This window comes from Python bivittatus, unplaced genomic scaffold, assembly GCF_059951505.1.
Source record: "Python bivittatus isolate LINGU-HERP-01145 unplaced genomic scaffold, Pbiv_v1 ctg000330_np1212, whole genome shotgun sequence".
Taxonomy (NCBI): Eukaryota; Metazoa; Chordata; class Lepidosauria; order Squamata; family Pythonidae; genus Python; species Python bivittatus.
Genome location: NW_028277058.1, coordinates 60,374,144 through 60,399,123, shown reverse-complemented (window position 1 = coordinate 60,399,123; position 24,980 = coordinate 60,374,144). Strand labels below are relative to the sequence as shown.

The 24,980-nt window shown below is 44.8% G+C and overlaps 1 protein-coding gene across 2 annotated transcripts in view; it reads left to right on the top strand.

Moving 5' to 3' along the window:
• Positions 1 to 24,980, top strand: part of CHCHD3 (coiled-coil-helix-coiled-coil-helix domain containing 3) — a 230,048-nt gene that overhangs the window by 196,309 nt on the left and 8,759 nt on the right. For both annotated transcript variants that reach the window (XM_088141426.1, XM_088141427.1), the window contains one exon: positions 21,870 to 22,005. In XM_088141426.1, the coding sequence (XP_087997552.1) occupies positions 21,870 to 22,005 (136 nt within the window). The remainder of the gene's footprint in view (positions 1 to 21,869; positions 22,006 to 24,980) is intronic.

Genomic DNA, 24,980 nt, shown 5'->3' with positions numbered 1-24,980 from the left:
ACCTACAATTAATTTCATTACTTCCTGGTATGGCAGATTCTGGTTTATTGACAGACAGCAAATGGAAATCCCTTAGAGCAGGGTTCCTCAACCACAGCAACTTTAAGATGGGTGGACTTCAACTCCCAGAATTCCCCAGCCAGCCATGCTGGCTGGGGAATTCTGGGAGTTGAAGTCCACCCATCTTAAAGTTGCTGAGGTTGAGGAACCCTGCTTTAGAGACCGTAGTATAAGAAAGGACTGTAGCACCTTTTCCAATGAATGAATTTGATTTAAAAGCTTATCCCATTGAATAAAATTGGCTGGTCAGAAAAGTTGCTACCGGACTCCTCCTGATTTTTTTGCTGCCCTAAACTAACATGACTCTCCTTGTACAAATCCTTAGCTGCGTGTGTCAGAAGGGGTGTCCTCATGGCAAGTACTCAACGAAAGGTTTCAGACACAGACACTAAGAGAACTTCGATATTTTACTGAATAACTCCCATAGCAAGGAGTGAGATGTGATCCCAATTCAGCGTATTGTTTTTTTAAAAATAGTAATACATTATAGATAGGCCTCATCTGAACTGAGAATGTTTTTAGAGAAGGGAAAAAGGATTTGAAATAAGAAAATATGTATTTTCGGTAAACTTAATTCTTCACTACGCAGGGTGAAAACACCTGCAGCAGGATCCTCTTTAGCCTTATTGAAACTTGTAAGATTTACTAATAGTTTGAAAATTGTTTATGACCGGGTCTCACTTGTGAGGATGAATCAAACGTGCTAGAACTTCTAATCCAGTGTTTCAACCTTGGAAGCTTTGAGATGTGTGGACTTCGACTCCCAGAATTCCCCAGCCAGCATGGCTGACTGGGGAATTCTGGGAGTCGAAGTCCACACATCTTAAAGTGGCCAAGGTAGAGAACCACTATTCTACTTTTTTTTTTTTTTTCTCCAAAAGTAAGGTTTTCTTACTTTTGAAAATGTAAGCCACCCAGAGTGCTCTGGGGCCGAGCAGCCTCTGTGTTTAATAAAATAAAAGATGCCAGTCACACATATTCATGAATGCAATAGATCTCTAATTTGTACAGTATGTAGGGTCTTTCTCTGATTTAGGGGAACATGAGCTTCAGTACCCAAATCAGACCAATTCTGAAGTGTAGGGGCCACAGTATTTAATTTTTATTTGTTAGATTTCTATCTCATTTTTTTTCCTCTAGGAACTCAAGGCGATCTGCATAGCATTCCTCCCCCAGTTTTTCTCCCACAATAACAACCCCATGGGGTAGATTGTTCTGAAAATCTTTGGCCCCAAATCATCAGTGATTTGGGTGGCTGCAGTTAGGGTTGCCCTAGTTCTGGTTGTACTCTGTCACAGAGTGTGTATATGCATTCTCTGCCATCCTAAAGCTTTCAGTATCACAGAATCATAGAATAGGAAGAATTGGATGGGACCACATGGATCATCTGGGTCAACCCCCTGCAACCAGCAGAAGGACCAGTCAAGCCATCCTTGAGACGTAGCTCTCCGGCCTCTTCTAAAAGTGATCAGAGGTGGAGAACCCACAACCTCCATAGGCAGGCTGTTCCGCTGTTGGACAGATCTTACCATCTGAAGTTTTTCCTTACATTTAAATGAAATCTGATTGATTGATTGATTGATTGATTATGTTCCATCAAGTTGTAGTCAACTCTTAGCAACCACATAGATACATTTTCTCAGTGGTGACCTGTCCCTAACCTGGTCCTTCAGGACTTCCAACGGTGCACTCATCACCACTTTAACTGAGTCCCTCCCCTTGCTGCTGGTCATCCTCTTCTCTTCTCTTCCACCTTTCCCAGCATTAGAGCCTTCTCTAGAGAACTAGATATTCATATTGATTGATTATGTGTTTCTGTTTTCTTGGCTGTCCACAGTATTCTCAGGACCCTTCTTCAACTGGTCCCAGTTTCTGTGGCCATCAAAAACAGTTCTTGGCTCTCTTCCCTTTACGGTACCTGAATGTGCTCACTCTTCCTCATATTGTTAGTGAGGAACTTCATTTCTCCCGTGTGAATAGGGCTTCGTTTCTTGACCGTCCATCCATGGAAGAGTCATTGTTTTTGTAAAGCTTTGAGCAAAATGCTTGAAATCTGATGCGTCTGAGGTCTAGGCATTTCATACATGATACGATCGTCCTGAATCATTGGAAGAAAACTTGGAGTGGGCTGCTGCTTTAATTGATACCCTTTAAAGCTACGTTGTCCTCGGATCCCCTAAGTGCCTTAATTCCCAGAGGTTAATGCCTAGACTGCCTTAGCCGAAGCAGTTGATTCAGTCACATTTAGCACTTTGCTGTCGCTTGGAAAACTCTGGAGAAGGAGGAACAGCAATTAAAACAACATAAGTTAGGCCTTCCCATTTATTTTATTGTTTTTCTTGTAATGCCTCCCCTTTGTTGTTGTTGTTTCCTACAGGAAATCATGCATCTTTGAGTCTTTGTTGTGCATATTTTCCATTCAATATACCCAAGAGGATGCTCTTGATCATTCAGAAGTGCTTTCTCAAAATTATTGTCGCTTAGCATCCGGATATCAACTCTTTTTATTTTAGAGAAATATCCCAAATGCAGGAAAGCAAGAACAGAGCAGGATCAGATATTCCCTATTTATTTGACAGGCTGTTCTATTCTGGAGTCGAAAATGAAGACTTTGGGGGGGGGATCCAGACGCAGAGTGGGTTTGAGGGATGAAGAAGCAAGCCATCGTTTTTCTCAGCTGGATGTGAAAAGTGTCGCCGAGCAGTTAAAACAGCCTCATGGGAATAAGTGTTTGCTGCTAATCCTACTGGGAGTGGAGGGTCTTAGGGGAGGAATTTCTCTGTCAAATTCAGCTGAGCATTCCTGTGAAAATCCTCACCAGTTATTATAAAGAAGCTGTAGAAAACAGCAGCCAAATTCTTGCAGGAATCATCACGTAGACTATGTGCCAGGAGGAGCATCTAAATTGGGACCGTAACGATGAAATAAATCAGGTTTGCCCCCTGCCCCCCAAAAGTCTTCACCACCATAATAATGGCTTTCAGTACAGGGGTGCCCTTGAGGGCAGAGGAGTCAAAAAAGTCAAGATGGCGGCTGCATTCACACAATCAGAGGCCCGCCTCTTTTTTACCTGCGTGTAGGCGCCCCGGTGTTTTCTGTATCTGTCATCATTTGCAACGGAAAAAGCAGTGTCTTTGTGACACACCCATTCTGGTTTCTGATGTAAATCTCACCTGCCTTATCTTTCAGTCATCTATTTCTAGCCTCATCCAACAGATGCATTCCTTGTAAAAATGCAGCATCAGCCTTGGGTCTCTAAGATGCTTTTGCCTTTTAAGAACATTCATATTCCATGTCACAACGTTCAGAAACATGTATGTGTTTCCATACATGCATATACAGGCATACACCTGGGAACCCAGCAAGGGTGTCCATAGGCAAAGGGTCAAAAAAGTCAACATGTTGGCCACGACCACGCCATCAAAGCTCCACCCCTTTTGTATCATGCATCACAATGGGGGCGGGGCTTTGATCACATAGCTGTGGCTGCCATTTTGATTTTTTTGACCCACCCCCTCCAGGCACCCCGATAGACCGAGGGATTATTGATGTCAGAAAAGGTTTCTAGAATTTTAAAACTGCAATTTTAAAACACTAACATTTGCAAACGTAGCTTCTGTTTAAGCTGCATTGGCAGGAATCATCTGTGTTTGCCTGCCAAAGATAAGGGGAGGGAGAGAGAGAAAAGCCGAATATCAGAAGAAGAAGAAAAAAGCATCTTTGGTACTTTAAAAAAAATGAAAATCAGGCTGAGGAAAAAAAGGACCAAAAAGCAACATCTCTTTTTCCAGCCAAGTGGCCAGGAGCGCAGCCGTCCTCCTCCAAGGCCTTTCTGCCAACTGATCTGTTTCGCTGCAGGGGGGAAAGGGGGGCACCTCCACTGTGCTGAAGCCAGGCTTCCCTCACCTCCGCTAGCAAGGCCAAAGCAGGATGTTCAGACCTTGCACCTGGCCCTTCCTTAAAGGCCCAATAAAAATTGCACGGCAACTTTGGATACGTTTTTTTAAAAATCCGGACAGTCTGATCACAAAGGATTTTGGAGATTTATGGAACATTGGAGCTAGCTTTCTCCAGCCAGCATTTTTTTTAGGGTGGATGCATGAATTCCCTTTGCAACGTCCTTGATGGAGTCAGAAGTGATCTTGCATCGGCCTTTCTCGGGATCCAAAAAGCTGTTCCTGTTCCCAGGCTCTTCTTTCGTTGTTCTGTAAATTTGAAGAACTTGGCCTTGCATTTCTGCCCACTCCTCCTAATCCAAAGACCCTCGCAATCTCAGGTTGAAAGTTGGCCGGTCAAGTGACTCGCGCAGAAAAGGCTAGATAAAAGCAGCAGTTTATCCCATGTCGGGGTCTTCCACCCCCCAAATTTTGGTCTTCCTCCTGTGCCACTGGGCTCCCAAAAACCGAATCTGGCTTTGATTAGCTTTTGGTGACATTCAAAATCTGCTCAACTGTCTTCTGATTGGGGATGATGGGCAGGGATTGCGGGACTGGAGCCCCGCCCCCCTTACACGCAACATGTGTAAAAAGGGGGCAGGGCTTCAATCCTGCGGTCTGGCCCACCATCTTGAATTTTTTGACCCCATTCCACAGACACACCTGCTGAGGGGAGTTGAGTCTAATGCTTCTTCCTCTCTGCCTTCTGTTCTTGCCATTTAGAGCCCTGTTTCGGAATCTCAGCAACTTTAAAATGCGTGGACTTCAACTCCCAGAATTCCCCAGCCAGCATGGCTGGCTGGGGAATTCTGGGAGTTGAAGTCCACGCATCTTAAAGTTGCTGAGATTGAGGAACGCTAATTTAGAGCATATCTTTTAAACATCTCAGAAGCTTAGGTGTTCAACACTTCCAAATCCTATCTCTGATGACTACCTAGAGACGTTTTTAAAAATAATATAATTTTTCACAAGGGGGAGGAGACCAGAAGAGCTGTTTTGCAGTTTTCCTGCCTTCTTTTCTATTATTTTAGCCTTTGACATGATTTCCCAGCGGATCATAAAGCCAAGCTTGAGTCAACTCCTGTTGACGTCATCTCCGTAGATTTCTTGGCAATAATACAGAATAGTTTGCCATTACCTTCATCCGGGGTGTCTTTCTGGCTTCCCTGCCTAGCCTACAGACCCAGGATTTCCTCGTGGTCTCCCATCCAAGGACTAGGCTGGTCTGTCCTTGCTTAGCTTTTTGAAATCAGCCAAGATCAGCGAGGTTCTTGCAGCTGTCTCAGTACATGACGTGGAATATTCTCACAAGTTGTCTCCCATTTCCTGGCACAAAATACATGTTTGTTCTGTTTATATCCCAACTTCCTTTGCTCAGGAGCTCAAGGCGGCCTACACAACCTTGCCTCCTCCCATGCTTTCCCTACAACAACCCTGTAAGGTAGGTTGGGCTGTGAAAGTGTGGTGTAGTGACAGCCCAGAAGAGACACAGGTTCAAACTTACCATCAGAATCTCCTGCCTGAATGTGGGGCCAGATTCTCTCTCTACCTTGTCTACCAAAAGTTAGACAGCCCTTTGGCTGGGATGATCTCCGGATTCCAGCCCTGGGCAGGGGGTTGGACGAGGAGACCTTCAAGACCCCTTCCACCCCTCGGATTCTGCCTCACAGAGCTTTTGTGACCAGGAAAAATAGGAGGAGGCAGGGCTGCGTGTGTTACCTTAAGCTCTGGAAGGAAAGCTGGGATATAAAGCTAGCGTATAATGATTAAAAAAAAAATCTCATTTGCAATTGTTAAAAGCCACTCTTCATTTTATAAAAACATGGGCTTCGTTCATAGCTCATCGTGGATGTTCCTTTGAAGATTCTTCAAATGGGGCATGACCGTCACTACCTGCAGCTATCTGCCAGATATCTACTGTAAAGGAGGAGATTCATACAATTAGCAAAGGTTCATTCTTTCCCCACGGAAATGAATGCAGGTGAATGAATCTCAGCCTGTGTCAGAGATGGGATCCCATCAGGGTTTGCAGGAGCAATTAACTGTGGTATCTTGGATTACAAACACTGCCGCCTTAAGCCACCGTTTCCCCAGTGCAACTTGTCGGCTTCATTTATGGCTCTTCTCCCTAGTCCTCTTCATCCCACTGCCGTCTTGAATGAGAACATTTACTGAAGCATCGACAGTTTTTAGCTTGAATATCCTGATGAAAAATACATCGCTACTGAGTTCCTGAATCTAAACATCACAAAGACATTCAGACCTTTGTTCACCGTTTTCCATAAAGGCAGTTGTGAGAGTTAAACGTATGATTAATTCAGTGGAAATAAGGGGCTTAATCTGATCCAGTACAAATTCTGTGGAACAATCATATTTTCTTTCTTCTTGTTTTCCATGTCCGTTGTTCAGGTGGGTGATACTTCTCTAACCTCAGAATTTTTGTCCAGCCCTGGAGATGTCAAGCCAGGATATGTCCATATATTACCTATCTTAGAAGGCTGAGGAGAAGAAGAACTTAGGGATCTCATGGGAATGACCAGGAATCATTGATATTTAAGAAGACTCTGGATTAGGCCAAGGTCCATCTTACTCCAATATTTTGTTTGTTGCAGTGGCCAGCCAATTGCATCTGGGGTACTCACAACTGGAGATGGAAACATGTCCCTCTCTGTTGTTCCCCTGAAACTGGGATTTGAAGACAGGTTGTCTTCAACCCTGAGGTAACATGGAGTCTACAAGATTGATAGTCCTTGATGAATGTGTCCTCCATGAATTCATCCCATCCCTTGTTTAAGCCATTGAAATTAGTGGCCATCACCACATCTGGTGGGAACGAGCACCACAGAACATACAACCAGCCATGCTGGGTCAGTCCATAGCCCATCCTAGTCCAGCATTTGGTTTCTCACACTAGTTAACCAAATGCCTTTGAGATGCTCACTAGCCAGGGATAAGAACATACCCTTCTCCTGCCATTGTTCTCCGCAACTGATGTTTGGAGGCACCCTCCAAACGCTGTCTTTGCATGTTTTATCCCAACAGTTCAGAGAGTATAATACTGGGAATACCTTTAGAAAACTCTAATCAGTTTTTCTTCATAAATAGAGAAAGGAGAATGCAGACAGGAGGACGAATGGCCCCATCCAGACTTTGGCATTCTAAGCAGAAATCACAATTACTATCGGTCGTTGTTATTTGATGTCAATATTATTTAAATCATTTTCAGCACTGGATCGGTGTCAAAGGGAATTTGGATGAAGGAAACTAGAATAGTCCAAGCCTTCCCCCAAGCCATTGTCACACAACTCCTTGTGTTTTTGCTGTGTGTAAAAGATATTAGAGCAGTCTTTCTCAACCTTGGCCACTTTAAGATGTGTGGACTTCAATTCCAAGAATTCCCCAGCCAGCCATGCTGGCTGGGGAATTCTGGAAGTTGAAGTCCACACATCTTAAAGTGGCCAAGGTTGAGAAACACTGTACTAGATGACACACGATATACATTGAAAGAAGGCAATATTTGCATTGGAGAAATAGGTGAAGAGAAAGATTCAATCTCCCCCATGTCTAAAATCTGAATTTAACATTTCTAGGTCCTGTACTCTGCCCTTCAACAGCATTTTCTCTGCTTCCTTTCCAAAACAAGCAGAGAGGTCTCAGACGATCTCCAGCGAATCCCTAGAGCTTGTAGTCAAATCCTGGCTGATTAAAAAAGTTCCCAGTGTGTTTTGCACAATCGAAAGGCCCGCCATTTCACCAACACATAGGTATTTTCCTTCCTGTACATGCTGCTTCCTGTGTGGAAGAGATCCAGAGCATGGAAACATCAGCCTAGGAGCAGCTTTTTCAACCCCTCTGGAGGCGTTCAGTTGTTGGCAGACTGGCTGGTCCAAATGGCTGGGAAAGACCGAATTGTACTTTACAGAAGAAAGCAAATGCATCTTTGTCCTTAGACCTTATGAAGTTTAAATACAAGAGCTGTCGAGACCCGGGGGCTGCAGGTGACCCTGCTTGGTGAAATCTGTTGAATAAATCTGCCTCTTTCTCCGCAATGATTTAGTGAGACTCATGTGCCTTCCAGCTGAAGGGTTTACCAGATTGTCAGGGGCGAAGTCTCAGTTTTGTAGGTATTTACTCAAAAGGGAGCAATCAGAAGAGATGGGGCAGGTTCTTGATCATAGAAGAGGATTTTCTTTGCCACTCCAGAATTCAAGGCAGCCCCGGTGCAAATGGGGTAGGAACCCAAAGATTTCCTCCACCTTCCAAGTCCACTCGACTTGGGGTTTGTAATTTCGCCACATAGTCTCTCTGAACTGTTTGAATGACATCTGGAAGGTTTTTTGGGGGGCCTCTGTGTAGAGGTGGTGGAATTGTAATCCGGCGCTTCTGAAAAGCATCCGTTTGCTGGAAACAGGATTCGGTTTTTTGCAAGGCTGACATTCCAGATCTGGGGAATTTGCTATTGCTGCTCTTTCGTAAAAATGCGTGCTCTTTTTACTTGGGAAGATAAAAAGCTTGCGCACAATGTTAGCAACAGCCGAAGAGTATTCACCTGTCCTTCCAAATACTGAGAAGGAAAGAAAAAGGAGTGGGGATTGTTCTGGCTTCACACACGCGCACACACACACACACACACACACACAGACTTTCTATTCCCAACCAGAATAGTGCATTCCCCCCACACTCTTGAGCCCATTATGGCCCTGGGCTCACTCCTGCGCTTGCATTATTAGCGAAAGGCCCCGCGAACTGTGACACGTCTTTTCCATCGCGGGGGCACTTTTATGAAGATTGATAACCGGCTCGGCTTGGCGTTGGCCTTTACTGCCGAACGAGCTGCGGGAGAAGCTCCATCCTCACGGGCTCCGTCGGGCTTGATGGAGAAGTTGCCGAGGGAGAACCGCCAGGCCTGAAGCAGCTCTCTGCTGGCAGCGGGGTTATAAAATGGGTCGACACGGGGGCCAGACAATAACCCACTGTAATTATATTCATTTTCTTATCCTGGAGGCCTTTGCTCTTGATGGGGAGTTCCTGGACCCCCCGTGCTTTGCTACCGTGCGCTGCATTGCCAATCCCTCCTCCTTGAAAGCCCTTCCCAGAATTGGCCAGAGAGAGGCAGCTGCTCTGCCCTCGAAAAGAAGGCCATTTTCCTTCAGCGATGGACATGGGGAGCATAAACCAGAACCCCACACCCAAAAAACCAAGAAGAAAAAGAAAAAATGACATGTGGCGGACCCCTGTTCCACCTTTCCCTCCATTTTGTGGACCCATTTCAGGGGCGGTTGAGAAGACAAGCGGTCATGATGGTCTGCCCTGCTGCTGGTTTTGCGGTGATGGTTATTATTCCCCAAAATGTTGCCTGCAAGATTTTGTAGGATGACTGCATTTCCCAGGGATCCTCACCCCTGCTTGGTCAGTCTCGCAGTATTGTGGGGATCACATGCATTTGATCCAACGGTTGCGAAGCCAGAGTCCCAGTCAACCCGCCCCAAAGCCTCTGATCCCCCTTGCCAGCCATTCTTAGCTGCAGAGACGTGGCCATGTCATCAGGCACCCAAGAGGCTTCCGAACCACAGTTTTGCCCATGGTCTGGGTTTGGACAACCTGAAATCCCTGCCCCAATCTGGCTTACATGAGCCAGATCCATACCTCGGACTGGATGGCGCACATTCTCGGGGTTGCAAAGCAGTTCATAGCCTGAGAAGCAGGGCCATTGCAGGGTCTTCATGGTGGACGTCTCTGATTGTCCTGCAAATGGGTCCCGGCCTCCAGCAGAATCCGTACCCCTGTTGTAACGGTAGCATCTCACCTACCTTATCGCTTTCCGGAGATGCTAGAATGCAAATAGGGGGCTGGTATCTGCTGTTGGGCCACAGCTAAGCTGACGCTGGGCCACCGCAAGGGGGAACAAACATGCATTTGCGTTTTTCTACTCCAATTTTTATCCTGGGGAATAACCTAGAAGGAGCTCAAGTTCTGGCCCAAACAATTTCATGACACCCAGCAACGCTGTCAATTTTTTATTACTGCTCTTTTAGGAAGTGCTGCATAACTCACTGCCAGCTTGATAGACTTGGGGGTAATATAACCACCTGAAACTACACTAATAAAACCTTTATCGCCCCTTTCGATACTGTTGGAACTGAACTTTTCTGTTTAACCATGATCTAACCTGCCTCCGTCCTTAAATGAAAGGAGCTTCTCTCTTTCCCCAAAGGTCAGATGTTACAGTCAGCATCAAACACCTTTAAGGTACACACCATTACATTTCTGCTTCATTATCCCACAAGTATCCTTCGGTTGTGAAATACCAAAAGGTAGACCTCCTTTTCCTCTGCCAAAGAGACCAAGATACAGTGCGTTGGCTCTGCTGTCTTTGATCATCCGCGAGGGAGGGAAATACTGCACACAGCAACCCAAAGCTTAACCCTTAAAAAATGTGCCCCAAGAAAGGGAGGCGTAGGGGACCAGGTTGGCGTAGGGGACGAGAGAGGCTTGTATCAATGCACGCTGACGAGTCTTGTGACCTAGACGGCCTGGCTGCATCTGTGCACCGTTTTTATTCTATTTCAGAATAGCGTATTTGCATTTTCTAGCATTTGGAGTGTCCAAAACCATGTGGGAGCTCCGTTGGATTCTGTTTGAGCTCTAAACCAGGGTTCCTCAACCTCAGCAACTTTAAGATGGGTGGACTTCAACTCCCAGAATTCCCTGGGAGAATTCTGGGAGTTGAAGTCCACCCATCTTAAAGTTGCTGAGGTTGAGGAACCCTGCTCTAAACAAAAGTGTCAGAGTCTGCACACTCAATCCCAAAGTCCAGTAAATCCTCTGAAGTCCAAAGAGTTCCATCAAAGATTTCTTTATCCAGGAGAAGCGTACAGCATCATAGTTTGTTGAGTCTAATTCTACAAAGCAAACCCTTGTCCTTTTAAGCCCAAATTCCCCCCCTTCTAGCTTTGTTTCCCGCTTGAAACTCTTCGCGCCTTGCCCCGGTTCTCACACCTCTTGGCCTTGGATGCTTGTTTCAAGATAAAGATAATGGCACCTGGCCTCCTCTCCCCCCTGTTTATGGCAGGTCAAGCAAGCGGTTTAAAATAACATTCCCACCATTCCACTATTCACCCATTGATATATACTTAGCAATAAAAGTAAAAGAAATAAAAAAACAAATGAAGGTTCTGGCTTGCGTAGATCCTGACAAAAAGTGTCCATCAGACTGGGATATTTTTCTTTCTTTTATGTCAATGCATAAAGACACAAATCGTCAACTCCTGGCTAGCGATTGGGGTCAGGGGTTGGGGTCCAACAAGGAAGCCTTTCGCAGGGAACTGTCAAGCCTCCACGTGCTGTTGCTGGGTTAGGCTCACCTGCAATGATCAACCCAAATTCTGAAGAATCCTGGTTGGCTGTTTTCGAGCAGGCTGTCAGCAGCCTGTTCATTCCCACTATTTTGGGCCACCGTAATGGCTAGGAGCTGATTCAGCAGTCACTACCCACCACACCTCCGTTTGGTGAAAAGGAAAAAAATAAAAGGGCAGATGGCTTGACGTCCAAACTTTGCAAATCTGTGTATTCCCACCCGAGCCCACGAGAGCCTTTTTCTTTCATTATCTGAGCATCATTGATGCTTGGTGCTCGTTGCTTGAAAGTGGCACTGATCCCCGAGCTTAGGAACCCGAGATTGGAGGCCCTGTGGGTCATCCCTGTGGGACTATGGCTTGTGTCTTTCCCAAACCAGGACTGCAGATCGGCAGTTCCTCTTAGGCTGTGATTCCTGGCTTGTCTCAGGATGGTGAACCAGAAGCATCTGCGGGGTGACCTCCTAAGCTTTCAGTTCCTGGTTTGTTCCGCTGCTAATCTTTGGGAGGAACCAGGCGAGACCACATTGTGAAACGTCTGCACAAGCTATTCTTCTCCCTTTCCATAGCTTGCAGCTGTGTAAGAATGCAGGAAAGGATCTGTCAGCTGAAGCTGTTGGCCGTTGGGGCCGTTGGAGGGTTGGAGGGGCCATTTACTGGACCAGTAATAAACCCTCCTCTTTGGAAGAGTGTTGCAAATGCCTAGAAGTTCTACTACAGGAAGACATTAATGAACCGATTAGATGTGTGCAGACGTGCAAAGACCCCACATCTTTCGTCTGGCTTGGTCTCTCTGCCCAACGGGATAGGTTTCACTCCATGGAAATGGTGTGTCCCGGAATACAATCCCGCCAGGCATCTTTTAAAGCCACCGTCAAAGTTTAATTGTGGGGAAAAATGGCTTGGTCAATCAGAATTTAATTTCTAGCCCACCCCATTACATGGCTTATGCATTAGAAAACTGTTTTCGATCGACAGGCGCCTTATTAAAGCTATGTAGCGGGTGCTCCATGATCACACGTCCCGAGACCTTTCAGTAATCTCTTTGGGAATGCAACTGAAAGAACGTCTGCAGAAAGGGAGTGGCGTGCTTTTGCTGAAGGCGCGCCAGCTTTAATATCATTTACTGTGAAATACTTGTTTAAGAGGTCAAACGGGAGGAAGAACAGTGCAGTTTGTGTGCTGCTAATTTTAAAGCGAGAAATAGAAATGCATCAGCTTGCTAGGTTTGCAAAGGACGGTTCAGTTGCACCAGGATTCATGCTCTGTTCTGGGAACCCCTTTGTTGGCTGGAATGCTTAATGTGATATTGCCAGACAGACAGTATAAATAAATAGGAAGGTTGCTGTGAAGACTGATAATACTTTTCCATATAAGATGACTTTCTCACTGCCATCAGGGCTCAAATGCTCAGATGTGTGGCCTAAACCTGTAGCACCCATCACGTATGCACACCAATCAAGTCCCAGAATGCTCTACAGTACTTCAACAACAGACAAGTGGATCCTGTTTTCCATGGGCCTCTGTGCGTGTGTACAGGTCATCCTCATTTAGTGACTGCCTCGTATAGCGACTGTAGTTATGACGGTGATGAAAAAGTAACATTATGACCAATCCTTGCATTTACAATCTTTGCAGGTCTGTAAAGCAAAGGAAAGTTGATGTAAGATTGTAAGCACAATTGTGGGTTCACTTAGTGACCACTTTGCTTAATGACTAAGTCGCTGGTCCCAATTGTGGCCGCTAAATCAGGAAGACGTGTGTGCGTGTGTGTGTGTGTGTGTCTATATCTATGTATGTGTGTGTATCTGGAGGGGTAGATGAATGAATGAATGAATGAAGCCTTCATTATTCTATCCCAGCAAAAAACAGGTTGGCAAGTTGCAGCCAAACTGCTTTTAACTGTTAACTGGCAGAAAACAAGGCAGCTGAACGGTCTGGGAACAAGATATTCTTTTGCAGCATCTGAGCATACAGAGTGACGGTGGTGACATGACTTAAAGGCGTAAGGGTGCAGCTTGCCCCAAAAGCTCCCTGCAACCGTACCTCGTTGGGCATCGCATTGGACCCGTCTGATATTTCCCAGAGGCCTTGCTCTGAAGGTCTCTGTCCTAATGGTGGAAGTTCTCAGTGTGTGTGTGGAGAGAAGCAGCAGGATATCCAGTTAACACCTCCCGTCCCAGATTTTCCTTTGTATTTAAAAAAGGGTATCCCTTTAATTAAGGTGAATTTTCAAAAAAGGGCTAAAAAATAAGCAGTGGAATTCTGTTGCTTGTAAAAACGATAGCTGTTCATCTAATAATTTGGCATAAATTGATGAGGTGTATTAATGTGAATGATAACACAGCTAGTGTAAGATGCTAAATGCTAAAAAACATCCTGCACCCTTCCAGCAGGCTGATCCCTTATTTAAGTCTGATGTTGAGAGAACAGCAGACGTGCTTCGTTCAGGTTTCCTTCAGGAAGGCCAACTCTGCACTGGTGACATTTTCAGTGAGTTTCAAAAGGTGTCACGGTTCTTCTGCTCCGTGAAAGCTGGCAGAGTTCTGTGGTTATGCGCTTAGCCTCATCCCCAAACTGAGCCAATGCATCTAGGCTGGAAATGGGGGTGGGTGGGAGAAATAACCTTCCCCGGTCTCGGTACTTTCAGATATGTTATAGTAGAGTTCCTGGCATTTCCAGGCACTGACCATGATGGTTTGGTCAACATATCTACAGTCAGTGCATGTCCAGAACATTAGGAGAAGGCTACCCTAGAATCTCAGTCCAAAGCACCTATTAACTATGTTTCAGATACTTTTCTTCTGTATTTTGGGGAAGAGTCCTTTGATAGATGATCCATAATCTGGACCAGCATTTTTCGAACTTCACCACTTTAAGATGTGTGGACTTCAACTCCCAGAATTGCTGGCTGGAGAATGGGGTGGGGTGGGGTGGGGTGGGGCGGAGGAAAAACCACTGAATCAGACTACCAGATCTGAGCTGCAAGGATCTAGATGACCCCTAGTTGGCAGCAAAGGGTTATGAGTTTTCTGCTTCTCTTTCTTGCCCTCTAGTGACTTCCTTGTGCAGCCCCAAACTGTGTCCTCCTTGAAAACTGAAGCTTGGCAGATGATTAATGCAGATAGAAAAAGAGGCAACATATTTCTGCAGGGGTTTTATCAGTGCTAAAGATGACCACGTCCTCTGTTCCCTGAACTCTACCCCTGGGTCCTGCACATCCATGTCCAGCAAGCTATTGCACTAATTTTAATACCCACGCCAAAAAGCACCATCACACACTAATTTGGTCGGCTTAGTAAAGGCATGCTAGTTACAATACATCCAGCATAGATGACGTGCAGCCTTCTTGATGTTGCTGCATTACTCAAAGCAGCTTTAGGACATATAGCCAGTGGTGAGAGATGTGGGAGTCACAGTTCAGCATCAGCTCCCTCCGACAGAGATGCAGAGCTGAATTCAAATGTTGCTGCTCCTCCTCCGACACCGTACACCCTGCCTGACTAAGCCTTTGGCACGTCGGGGACTCAGATCAGGACAGAACTGGGAAAAGATGGGTTTATTCCCTGCTTATTCAGTTGGAGACCCCCTGAAAGTACAGAATGCAGAGATTTCTAAGAACAACACTCCCTGAGCCACAGAGAATTGATTTGAAATATTCTGTGTATGAAACCACTTGCAGACAAAGGGTTTGTTGCTGCCGCACAGTTGGGTTCGTTGGAGTTGCTAAGAAAGGGTTTGCAAAAATAGATCTCATCGGTGAACCAATTCCTGGGAGGCAAGAGATGTTTGTAGTCCAGGAGATCTGTAGCTGTGTGAAGTTCAGATTTTGGAGAATGATGACCAGCCTGCCTGCTAACATTGGTAGCGATTTCTCCACGAGACCCAGCCCCGTGGCCTGGCGCCCCATCCTTCCACAGCAGGCTCTTGTTCTCTGCGTTGCGAGGAAGAGCTCTTCAGTGGACCAGACCGGCTCTGAGTCCTTTTGGACGATGGTTCCCATCTCAATATTCTAAATAGGGATCTTTTCTTAGAAGCCCTGGAAATGTCACAAGCAATACGGTTTTTGTTTTAAAAGGCTGTACAGCAAAGTACAAAGTACGTTAATTTTTTTTTCTTTTTCTTTTATGTGGATGCTGCTAGGTCCAAGGGGGTCTGAGGGGACAGGGTGTCAAAAAAGTCAAGATGGAGACCACGACTCCAATGGAAACCCAACCCTTTTTTTAGAATGATATAGTTGGAAGGGAGCTCAGGGGTCATCAACTCCAACCCCTGCGCACTGCAGGATTCACTACACCGTCCCTAATATAGGTGACTATCCAGCTGTTCGAAAACCTCCAGTGAAAGGGAAGAAACCACTCCATGCAGCCTTTGGCCCTGTTGACAGCTCTTCCTGTCAAGCTCTTGAGCAGTGTTTCTCAACCCTAGCAAACTGTGACACTCTCAGCCTTTAAAATGTGTGGGCTTCAATTCCCAGAATCTGGCTGGGGAATTCTGGGAGTTGAAGTTCACACATCTCAAAGTGGCCAGGGTTGAGAAACACGGCTTTAGTCCATGGAGGCTTTCACGTGACTTTTTTGTAAGGTAGAGGACAGTATCAGATGGTTTTCGTAGATATGGCCAATCTGCCATAAGGTCAACCTAAACCTAGTTTTGCTCCCAAGCTAGGGAGTTATGATTTCTAATCTGGAGATTACTCTGCACGCCCACATACATTTGCCTACTTCCTACGAATTAGACTTTAGATGCAGTGTACTGATAGAGACCTAGGCTTCATTCCCAGCTCTAAAAGTGATTGTAAACTGCCATGAGGAAGGAAGGAAGGAAGGAAGGAAGGAAGGAAGGAAGGAAGGAAGGAAGGAAGGAAGGAAGGAAGGAAGGAAGGAAGGAAGGAAGGAAGGAAGGAAGGATCAATTGATCAATCAATGGGTCAGTGGATTGATGGATGGAATGGAATGGAATGGAATTGGATGGATTGATCGATTGATCAATCAATGGGTCAATGGATTGATGGATGGATGGATGGATGGATGGATGGATGCCATAGCTAGCAGGCAGGATAGATAGATAGATAGATAGATAGATAGATAGATAGATAGATAGATAGATAGATAGATAGATAGATAGATAGATAGATAACAAGGTGAGAACTAAGGCTGGAGAGAACTCTTGTGTAAATATGGAAAGATACTTTTAGTGCTGAATAAGGAACAACTAAGAGTCCATTGTTCAAAGTAGCAGGAGGAAAAGGCTTCGAATATAAACTCTGGGGATTACATACACACACAAATATATGGCTTGATTCCCGTAGTTCTACAACAAGCTGATCTTCTGTACATCTATGACTTTTCTTGTACCCGCAATAAAATATACTTTAGGGAAAGCTGAGATTTATATCCTGACCTTATCTCAGTAGTTTTTCTCCCAGGGTAGAGGAAAAGAGACTTTCCTGGGCTCAACTCAATCTAAGAGTCCCTGTGCTGTTTCACACTGTTCTCAAAATAGCCCTTTTTGTACTTAAGAATGGGAGATTTCTTTATTTGTTGCCTCTATGGCCCTTCCACCTATCGTGAACTTGTCCTGTGTGCAGTTATTTCCTGAACTAATGAGTTTTCTACTTTGTAGCTTGCTGATGTTAAGCAGTTAATGCAGGGTTTCTCAACCTTAGGAACTTTAAGCTGTGTGGACATGGCTGGCTGGGGAATTCTGGGAGTTGAAGTCCACACAGCTTAAAGTTCCTAAGGTTGAGAAACCCTGAGTTAATGTCACTCGGTCTTTTCCCAAAGTTGTAAAACAGCCCATTAGGGGCTCTCTGCCAGTGGAATCCGAACTTCTTCCCAGTAGGAAACCTGTTGCATTGCCTGCAAAGGGAACTCATTGTGTTTGTACAACTGGTAGAACTTACTAGGTCTTCGTTAGCTTAAGGGTCTCTTTGTTGGACCCACATAGGTACTTTGAGGAGTTTCTCAGAAACAACCTTAATTCTGTTTCCTCTAAAAATAATCAAAAATATGGTCAATCACAGTCCATAGTTTTAAGTTAACTGACTGTCCGTCTAAGTATATATTCAATAATAATGTATATCTGCTGATCTCTGGTGGAATAGCTTCTCTGATACCCCAAACTTTCAAATTTTAACCGAGCGAAAATAGAAAACAACATCCTTCTAACGATTTTGAATAATGCACGTAAGAGTCATCCATGGACTATTCCTAAATAAGCTGAACTTTGTGTTACCAATCCAGAAGAATATCTTTTTTTTTTTTTTTTTTGGAACTTGGCATAGTTCTCTTAAGTTTTATGAACTGTGAAAAATGTAGGGAAATGGATGGAGGAATCTCCATGAGGCTTGGAGTCGGAAGGCACCAATTTCTTTCTTTCTTTCTTTAATTTATTATTCAAATTGATGTAGTGCCCCTCTCAATAAATGACGCTGGGCGGCTGCATTATATATACAATGAATGCAACCCATGACGTTGAGTGGGTAGGAATGGCAGCTCTGGGAAATACATAGAAATACGTTTCTATGTCAAGTATTTTACTTCACTTCACTTTACATTACATTACGTTAGGGATCCAGACGGCCCTGTGGGTGATTTCTGTCTCCAGCACATTGCAGGATCTGGCAATAGGAAGAGATTTGTGGGGTGTCTTTCCACAGAGCTGAAATAGAAAACAATGTCCTTCTGGTGATTTTGAATAATGCACATGAGAGTCAAACATTCTGCCCACTTCCCACCCCTGTATCTTTTGATGTTTAGGGCAACTCTTTCAAACGCCATTATAAAGTTATCTGTGAATTTCCACACACACACACACACACACGTATACAAGGAGACCGACATACACTTTTATTAAGGGAGCAAAGTCATCCCATCTGAATTGCCTCATCAGAACAGTTCAGGAGCCAAGTCTAAGTTTAGGTTAATTGCTTTGCTTACAGTGACTCTCTGTATTAGCAGTTGGTGGCAGAGCTTCTGTTAAGCTCCATTAGAAGTGGTGAATCATGAGAGCAGTGAGTCATAAGTCACAGAAATTGTTGGCATGCAAGTTCCTTTTTCAATTTATTTGGGGCTGTGGCAGCTGCAGAGCTCATAGCTATCATTCTCTGATTGATTTCTCATAGCGATATGCCATACATTCCTTGGGTAGGGCGGACTGTGTCGGCTGTTGGTCCAAAGGAAAATGGGGGTGTTTCCACGAGAGACTCAGTAATGCTCCAAATAGCCCCCCAATTTTCAGGCACTGCATTGGCTCTGTTCAACAAAGTAGGGGAACAAAATTGGATGTAGTCAAGAGCTGTTTCACCCTGTTGACTCATGGGATTGGTCTTGGCAAGTCAACAGCTGGCTTTGCAAGCCAACAGCTGGATGGGAATTCTGGAAGTGGCCGCCCAGATACCTTTGGAAGGCACCAGCACGAAGAAGACTGTAATAGGTGAATTAACACATGGCTATAGATAGGTTACATGTTTAGATCAACTTCTGAAGACTACCAGTTAGTGAAGAACCAACAGATTCCATAACACTTCATCATGTTCACCCAAATGCTTGAATTAACTTAAAGGCATATCCTATATTCACATTTATGCAGGGATGTCCAAACAGGAGAGCCTGTGCCCTCTTCTCCAGTGGCACTTCACCAGAGGCAAAAAAACATTTACTTGGGGATCTGAGGAACTTGAATATTTGGAAATAATACATGTTTATGGATTATGCATCCATTTTCTTTGCCTTTCCCACTCAACAATGGCTCTCCAGGGTCTAAGACCAAGAAGGGTTATTCCTGGGATGTGCCATGTGCCACTAGGAATTGAACATCATCATCGTCATTATTGGAATTTGCTGGCCACCAGCTCCATTCAGACTCATAGCAGCTGACAAGGAAGCAAGAATTAAAATATCCACAACAACATCTTGAAGCCCACTGCTTGGATGTTCATGTAAAGAAGCTACTTGCCATTATACAGCAGACCTGCAGAAGTCTGAACTTTGAAAGCCTGCAGGGCGGATTTTAAAGGTGGCTTCCATCTTTTGCCATGGTGTAGCTATGCAAGAGGGACATTTTACTTGGGAATGTGCTACACAATGTAGAAAATTTACCTTCAACTCCTGGGTTGTTGCTGCTGCTTCGTTTTTAACTTTCTACATCTTGTGCAACTGTCAAGACGTGAACCACCTAAGGAGCAGAGGAGTGCTTTGCATCCTCTTTTCATCCCTTTAGTTGAACTACAGCTCTTTTTTGGCTAATCTGAAATCAAGAAGGTATTTCTTGGAGGATGCGTTAATTGACACGCACCTCTCTCTGTCCTTTGGTCAGCTTCAGATCCAACCATCCGGAAGGTTTGTAGGAGCAGGATGGTGTCTGTGGGGGAAAAGAGCATATGAAGTAGCTTTCGAAAGAAATGGATGAGACCTACTTAAGACGTGTGGTTTCCATCCCTCAAGCAGCAGAACCTATCTGCACGCCTAAGACCGGGGCCATAATGATTGTGGGTTTGAGGCATGGGGCCAAGGTGGGAAGTGTGATAGAGATGGGCAGGGATAATGTTGCTTGTATATACCGCACTAACTTCTTCACTCCATGGTGGCTGCTGCGAGAACTCCGGAGAGTGTGCTGGGAGATAACACAGGGACTGTGTTCACACAACACACTAGACCAGGCTAAAATGGGGCTGAGCACATAGTCTGATTTCAGCATAACATGAGATCTTCGCCATTTTCTTCAGCAAACTGTGTGACTCAGCCCATCGCTGCACATTGAAGAGGGTTGGACTAGATCAGTGTTTTTCAAACATGGCAACTTTAAGCTGTGTGGGCTTCAACTCCCAGAATTCCCTAGCAGCTTGCTTTGGGTTTGGGTTTGGGTTTAGCATGTTGTGTTAATGCCATCAGAGAATGCCTGAGAGGGGAGGGAGAAAACAATTATATTCTCATGCCCGATTTCCAAGACAATTCTTAACTGGCCTTTGGAAACACTTGTTTAGCCCTTGTGCCAGGGCTAAATCGCACACTATTTATTTATTTCACGATAGGAGTGTTTTCGCCCTTGGGGGAAAGTGTGGTGCAAATGAAATAGGGCTGAATCCAAAGATCTTTTCCAGCACAACTGGGTGCGTTAGAATTTCTACATTACATTGCAGAATCTTTTACTAGTATTTATGTCTACTTCGTAGAACAGCACAGCCAGCTGGGTTTTTCCCCTAACTCCTGATATGAAAGTGATCAAAAATAGGTAGACAGACACGTTCACAAATAACTGGTGTTTAGAAGTTTAGAAAACTTCCCTTTGGGGAGTTTTATCCATCCCACTGATCTTTGTGGGCTGTACTGAAATACATTCTTCCATTCTTCCATTTTTTTCCCCCACACTTCTACCTATCAATTGTATTTTCTTTAGTTTAGCTTGTGAAAAGATACCCAAATCAAGCATTTTGATTGTGATGTCTGTTGTTCTTATGGGCATTCATCAAAAGCCTACCTTTTCTTTTCTGATGCTGTCCGATATGTTATTGATTGAGCTACAGTTCCTGGGGCGCTGCTGAATGATACATTCCAACTTTCCTACTCTTGTAGGATGCAGCCCGAATTTCAGTAGTGTCCATGAGCAATTCTCATCTGTTCAGAAAAACCACAATTGTTGTTACAATTAATAATTGTTTTGCAATAAAATATATTTATAGTACCTTAAAAAAACCATAACCTTTGCATTGTGGTGGCTGATGGGAAAGGGAGTCCCAATGGCAATACAGGTAGTCATTGTTTAGTGACTGCCTCGTTTAGTGACCATTCCCAGTTATGACAGTGATGAAAAAGTAACTTTGCGACCAGTCCTCACATTTACAACCTTGGCAGGTCTGTGAAGCCGAGGAAAGTCAGATCATAAGCACAGTCGTGGTTTCACTTAGAGGCCGCTGCACTCAATGACCAAGTTGCTGGTCCCAGTTGTGGTCACTAAATAAGGACTACCTGTAACTGAATTAGCAGTTTCACAGTGGAAGAATTTCAGGTTGGATGTAAAGTCATCAGAGAAAGAGAATTGTAAGAATGTGGTCCAGATGCTTTCAACTGTCCCCTCTGACTCCAGAGATGCAGTCTCCTGAGTTTTCCAGAGGCCCAAACCAGTACTTCGTAAATAATAGTTGCTGGAAAGTTGGAAAATCCAGGCAGGGCAGATAGCCCTGCTTGAGGGCCCCGGATAGACCTTCAGCCCTGGATGCATAGCCTGTGACCACTCTGGCCCTACCCACTTCTTGCAGTTTGGTTTACAAAATGCCACCCAAAAGCCACACGTGGTGCTTGGTCTGAGCATGGCTGTGGATCCTTGCCATGGCCAAGAACAACTGAGCTCCTTCTCTCTTGTCCTGGTTTTAACCCCGGAACTAAATCTGTTCCTAGCAGGTGAAATATTTAACATTTCCAGGTGTGCACCATGAGTCTTGAGTTTGTACAATGTTCAGTGTGAGAGCATTCCTTAAGCGCTGTTCCTCCTCCTTCTGTCTCCTCTTCCCCTTGGCCAGGCGATACAAGTGTGACCCAGTGTGTGCAGAACTGCAGAGCAAAATCCTCCAGTGCTATCAGCAGTACCCCAAGGAGACCCTCAGCTGCTCCGCTCTGGCCAGTGAATACTTCAAGTGTGTCCATCACGCCCGGCAGGTGAGTACAAAAATATGAAACAAAAGTCGAGCCTTCTTTACCCCCCTGGCGTGTTCTGAATGTGTTGGAACCATAACACCCAAAAAATCTTAACTCAGGCCATTATATTCAATCTCAAGTTGGCTCTACTATGGTTTTTTTTTAGCATCCAGACAATGCTTTGAAACAGAAAGAATTGATTGTTTTCTTATTGGTTGCAGCCAGGCAAGTAATAGCAGGATTCTGAAAAATAGGAAGGAATTTGGATGTCTCCAAATGGTGGCAAATGTGCTGGAAAATTGCTTAAAAAAAAAAAAAATTACCCTCCTCCAAAGGCAGCAATATTACAATAACAGAAGATCTTTTAAAAACTTATCATTTATATGCAACCCTGGCATGATAATTGTCTACCACTCAGTTCCTGGTTCCTAGATATAACCTAAATAAGGTTATATGCACTTTTCTTCCCTATATACTCCATTGTATTGCTCACTAACAATTAAGTATTTATGTTTTTTTTAAAAAGAACTACAACCCCCAGAATTCTTAGCCGGCATGGCCATCAGAATTCTGAGAGTTGCAGTTCAGGAAAGGACCATGTTGGAAAAGGTTGCTCTTAGCCAGTGTTTCTCAACCTTGGCCGTTTTAAGAAGTGTGAACTTCAAATCCCAGAACTTCCCAGTCAGCATGTGTGGCCTTCAACTCCCAGCATGCTGGCTGAGGAATTCTGGGAGATGAAGTCCACACTTCTTAAAATGGCCGAGATTGAGAAACAGTGCTCTGAGCCCTTCTGTTCATTCCATCATCGATCCTTATGCAACATTCTCTCCATTTGGAACATAGAGTTGGGAAGGGCCATTTAGGACCACCCAGGAATGTAAAGTATCCCCAAGAGGGGGTTGCCCCTCATATTTATACCTGCTTTCCCATTCGCCTTGCTTGGGGCGTGCTTTGTTCCATTCTGTTATTTCACTTAATATTATGGTGTATGGAACGTGCATCTAAATCCTCCCCAACTTCTGTGGTTTCTAGCTGATTCTTTGCAAAATCCATTAGCAGACTCCTTATAGATATTAGTACCTTCCTTGACCCTAGCAACTGCTTACCTGGCCACCCAAAGGCTGCAGATCGGCCCTACACAAATTCAGTAGCTACATGCATGCATCCGTATGTGCTTGGATTTCTCTCTGTTCCAGGTTTTGGTCTGTCTTTTTTTTCCTCATCCAGTTAAGGGTATAGCTGCATAGCTGTGACTGACAGCCTTGCATCCTCACCACCACCACCACCATCATCATCATCATCATCATCATCATCATCATCACCATCATTGTTATTGTTATTATTTATTTGCTGCTGAATCACATAGACTCACAGTGGCTCACAACAACATAAAATTGCCAAGAAACGTCCATGATAAGAAAACTAGCCCCTAAGCCCAAATAACATCAGAACAAATCAGAACCAAAAATAATACAACACACAACAAATAAGTCCCCAAAAAGGATGGCAAATTATCCTGCTGTAAAGGCCCTCTGGAAAAACCCAGTCTTCTAATTCCTGGACAGCCACCATCAAGGGGGCCTGTCTAGCTTCTAGGTGGTAGCTTTCCAAGGTGTAAGTGTCACAGTTGCAAAGCAGCACTTTCTGGCCTCAGCACCCCTCACCCGACATGGAACTAGGGCATCACCAGCGGCTTCTCCTGGAAGGACTTTCTTGGATGGATCCCTCTAGTTGGGAGATGTGGTCCAGCAGGGCCTTGATCCCAAACCACGTAGGGCTTTGTAAGTCAAACTAGTACTTCCGGTTTGTTTTGTCCTTCTGTTTCAGCTTTCCGAATCCTAAGGTCTTCCATTTGTGTAGCTCCCAGGATCCTTTTGAACCATGTTGACTAGAAACTCTGGACGCTGCAGTCACCACCTATCTTGAAGACCCCAGATTGGGGAAGGCTCTTCTATATGCGGAAATGTATCTTGTGTGTGCATTAATATGTATGCGTTTGTACATCTGTGTATATGAGTGTGTTTGGGCTTTTTGCCCATCCCCAAAATGTCTCTGATGGTTCTCTATCCTCCTCTTCCTCAAGTCTGTCATATAATCTTAACAGCGCCGGATTAGTAGCTTGGACGTGGTGTCTTCTGAGCTGCAGCTCATTAAGTGCGTAGAGAGCTGGCCAGAAGGCCGGTAAATAAATCTCCAATAAACTACGTAAGATTGCAAAAGCAAGGAAGAGGCAGGAGGACTCAAGCCTTGGAGAAGATAACAACTGTGGTGAGGTTGGCCATTAGTTACAAAGGAGAGTTTTGGCTTCCAGAAAAGCACCGAAAGTCCATATTCTCTCTCTGATTCCTCTCATATTCTCAGACAGCCTTCGTAAAAGGTGGACAGTGAGCCCTTGCCTGTCATCTGAGCTAGAAATGAGCTACATTTCAGTGACTGAAGGCGGCAACCTGGCCACCAGATCTTCTGAAGAGAGGCGGGAGTCCACCCAATGGGGCTACGATGTCTCTGAAAAAAATGTGGCTGAATATTTTGGGATCTTTAAGGGTTGGGGGGAACAACACTACCCAGATACCCCTCCCATTCCCGAAAGCCAAACAATGTGCTAAAATCACACCCGAAACTGAGCCCTGAATTGGATGCTGGGTGCTGTGGTTGCAGCTGGGCGACGGATTGCCAACCCTGATCTAAACTCCAAAACTCCCTTGGTGAACAATGACAGAACAATCATCTGAAATAAGCTGCTGTTGAATGTTTTGTCAATTCTGCTTTTGCTCCGTTCCATGTGTTGACAAGGAGGATGCCTAAATGGCTTTCCTCCAACGGCTCTCAGGTAAGATTGCCGGCAGTGGCTTTGTTCGGCTCGCTTCGGGCCGTGCTTTCTAAATTATCCCCCTCTCGTGGTTTTCATTCTTCCATCTCCACCAGGTTGGCCCACCAGCCAGCGTTCTCGCTAAGCACCTCCCGGATGGACGGGGAAGGTCTGGAAGCCCCATTTT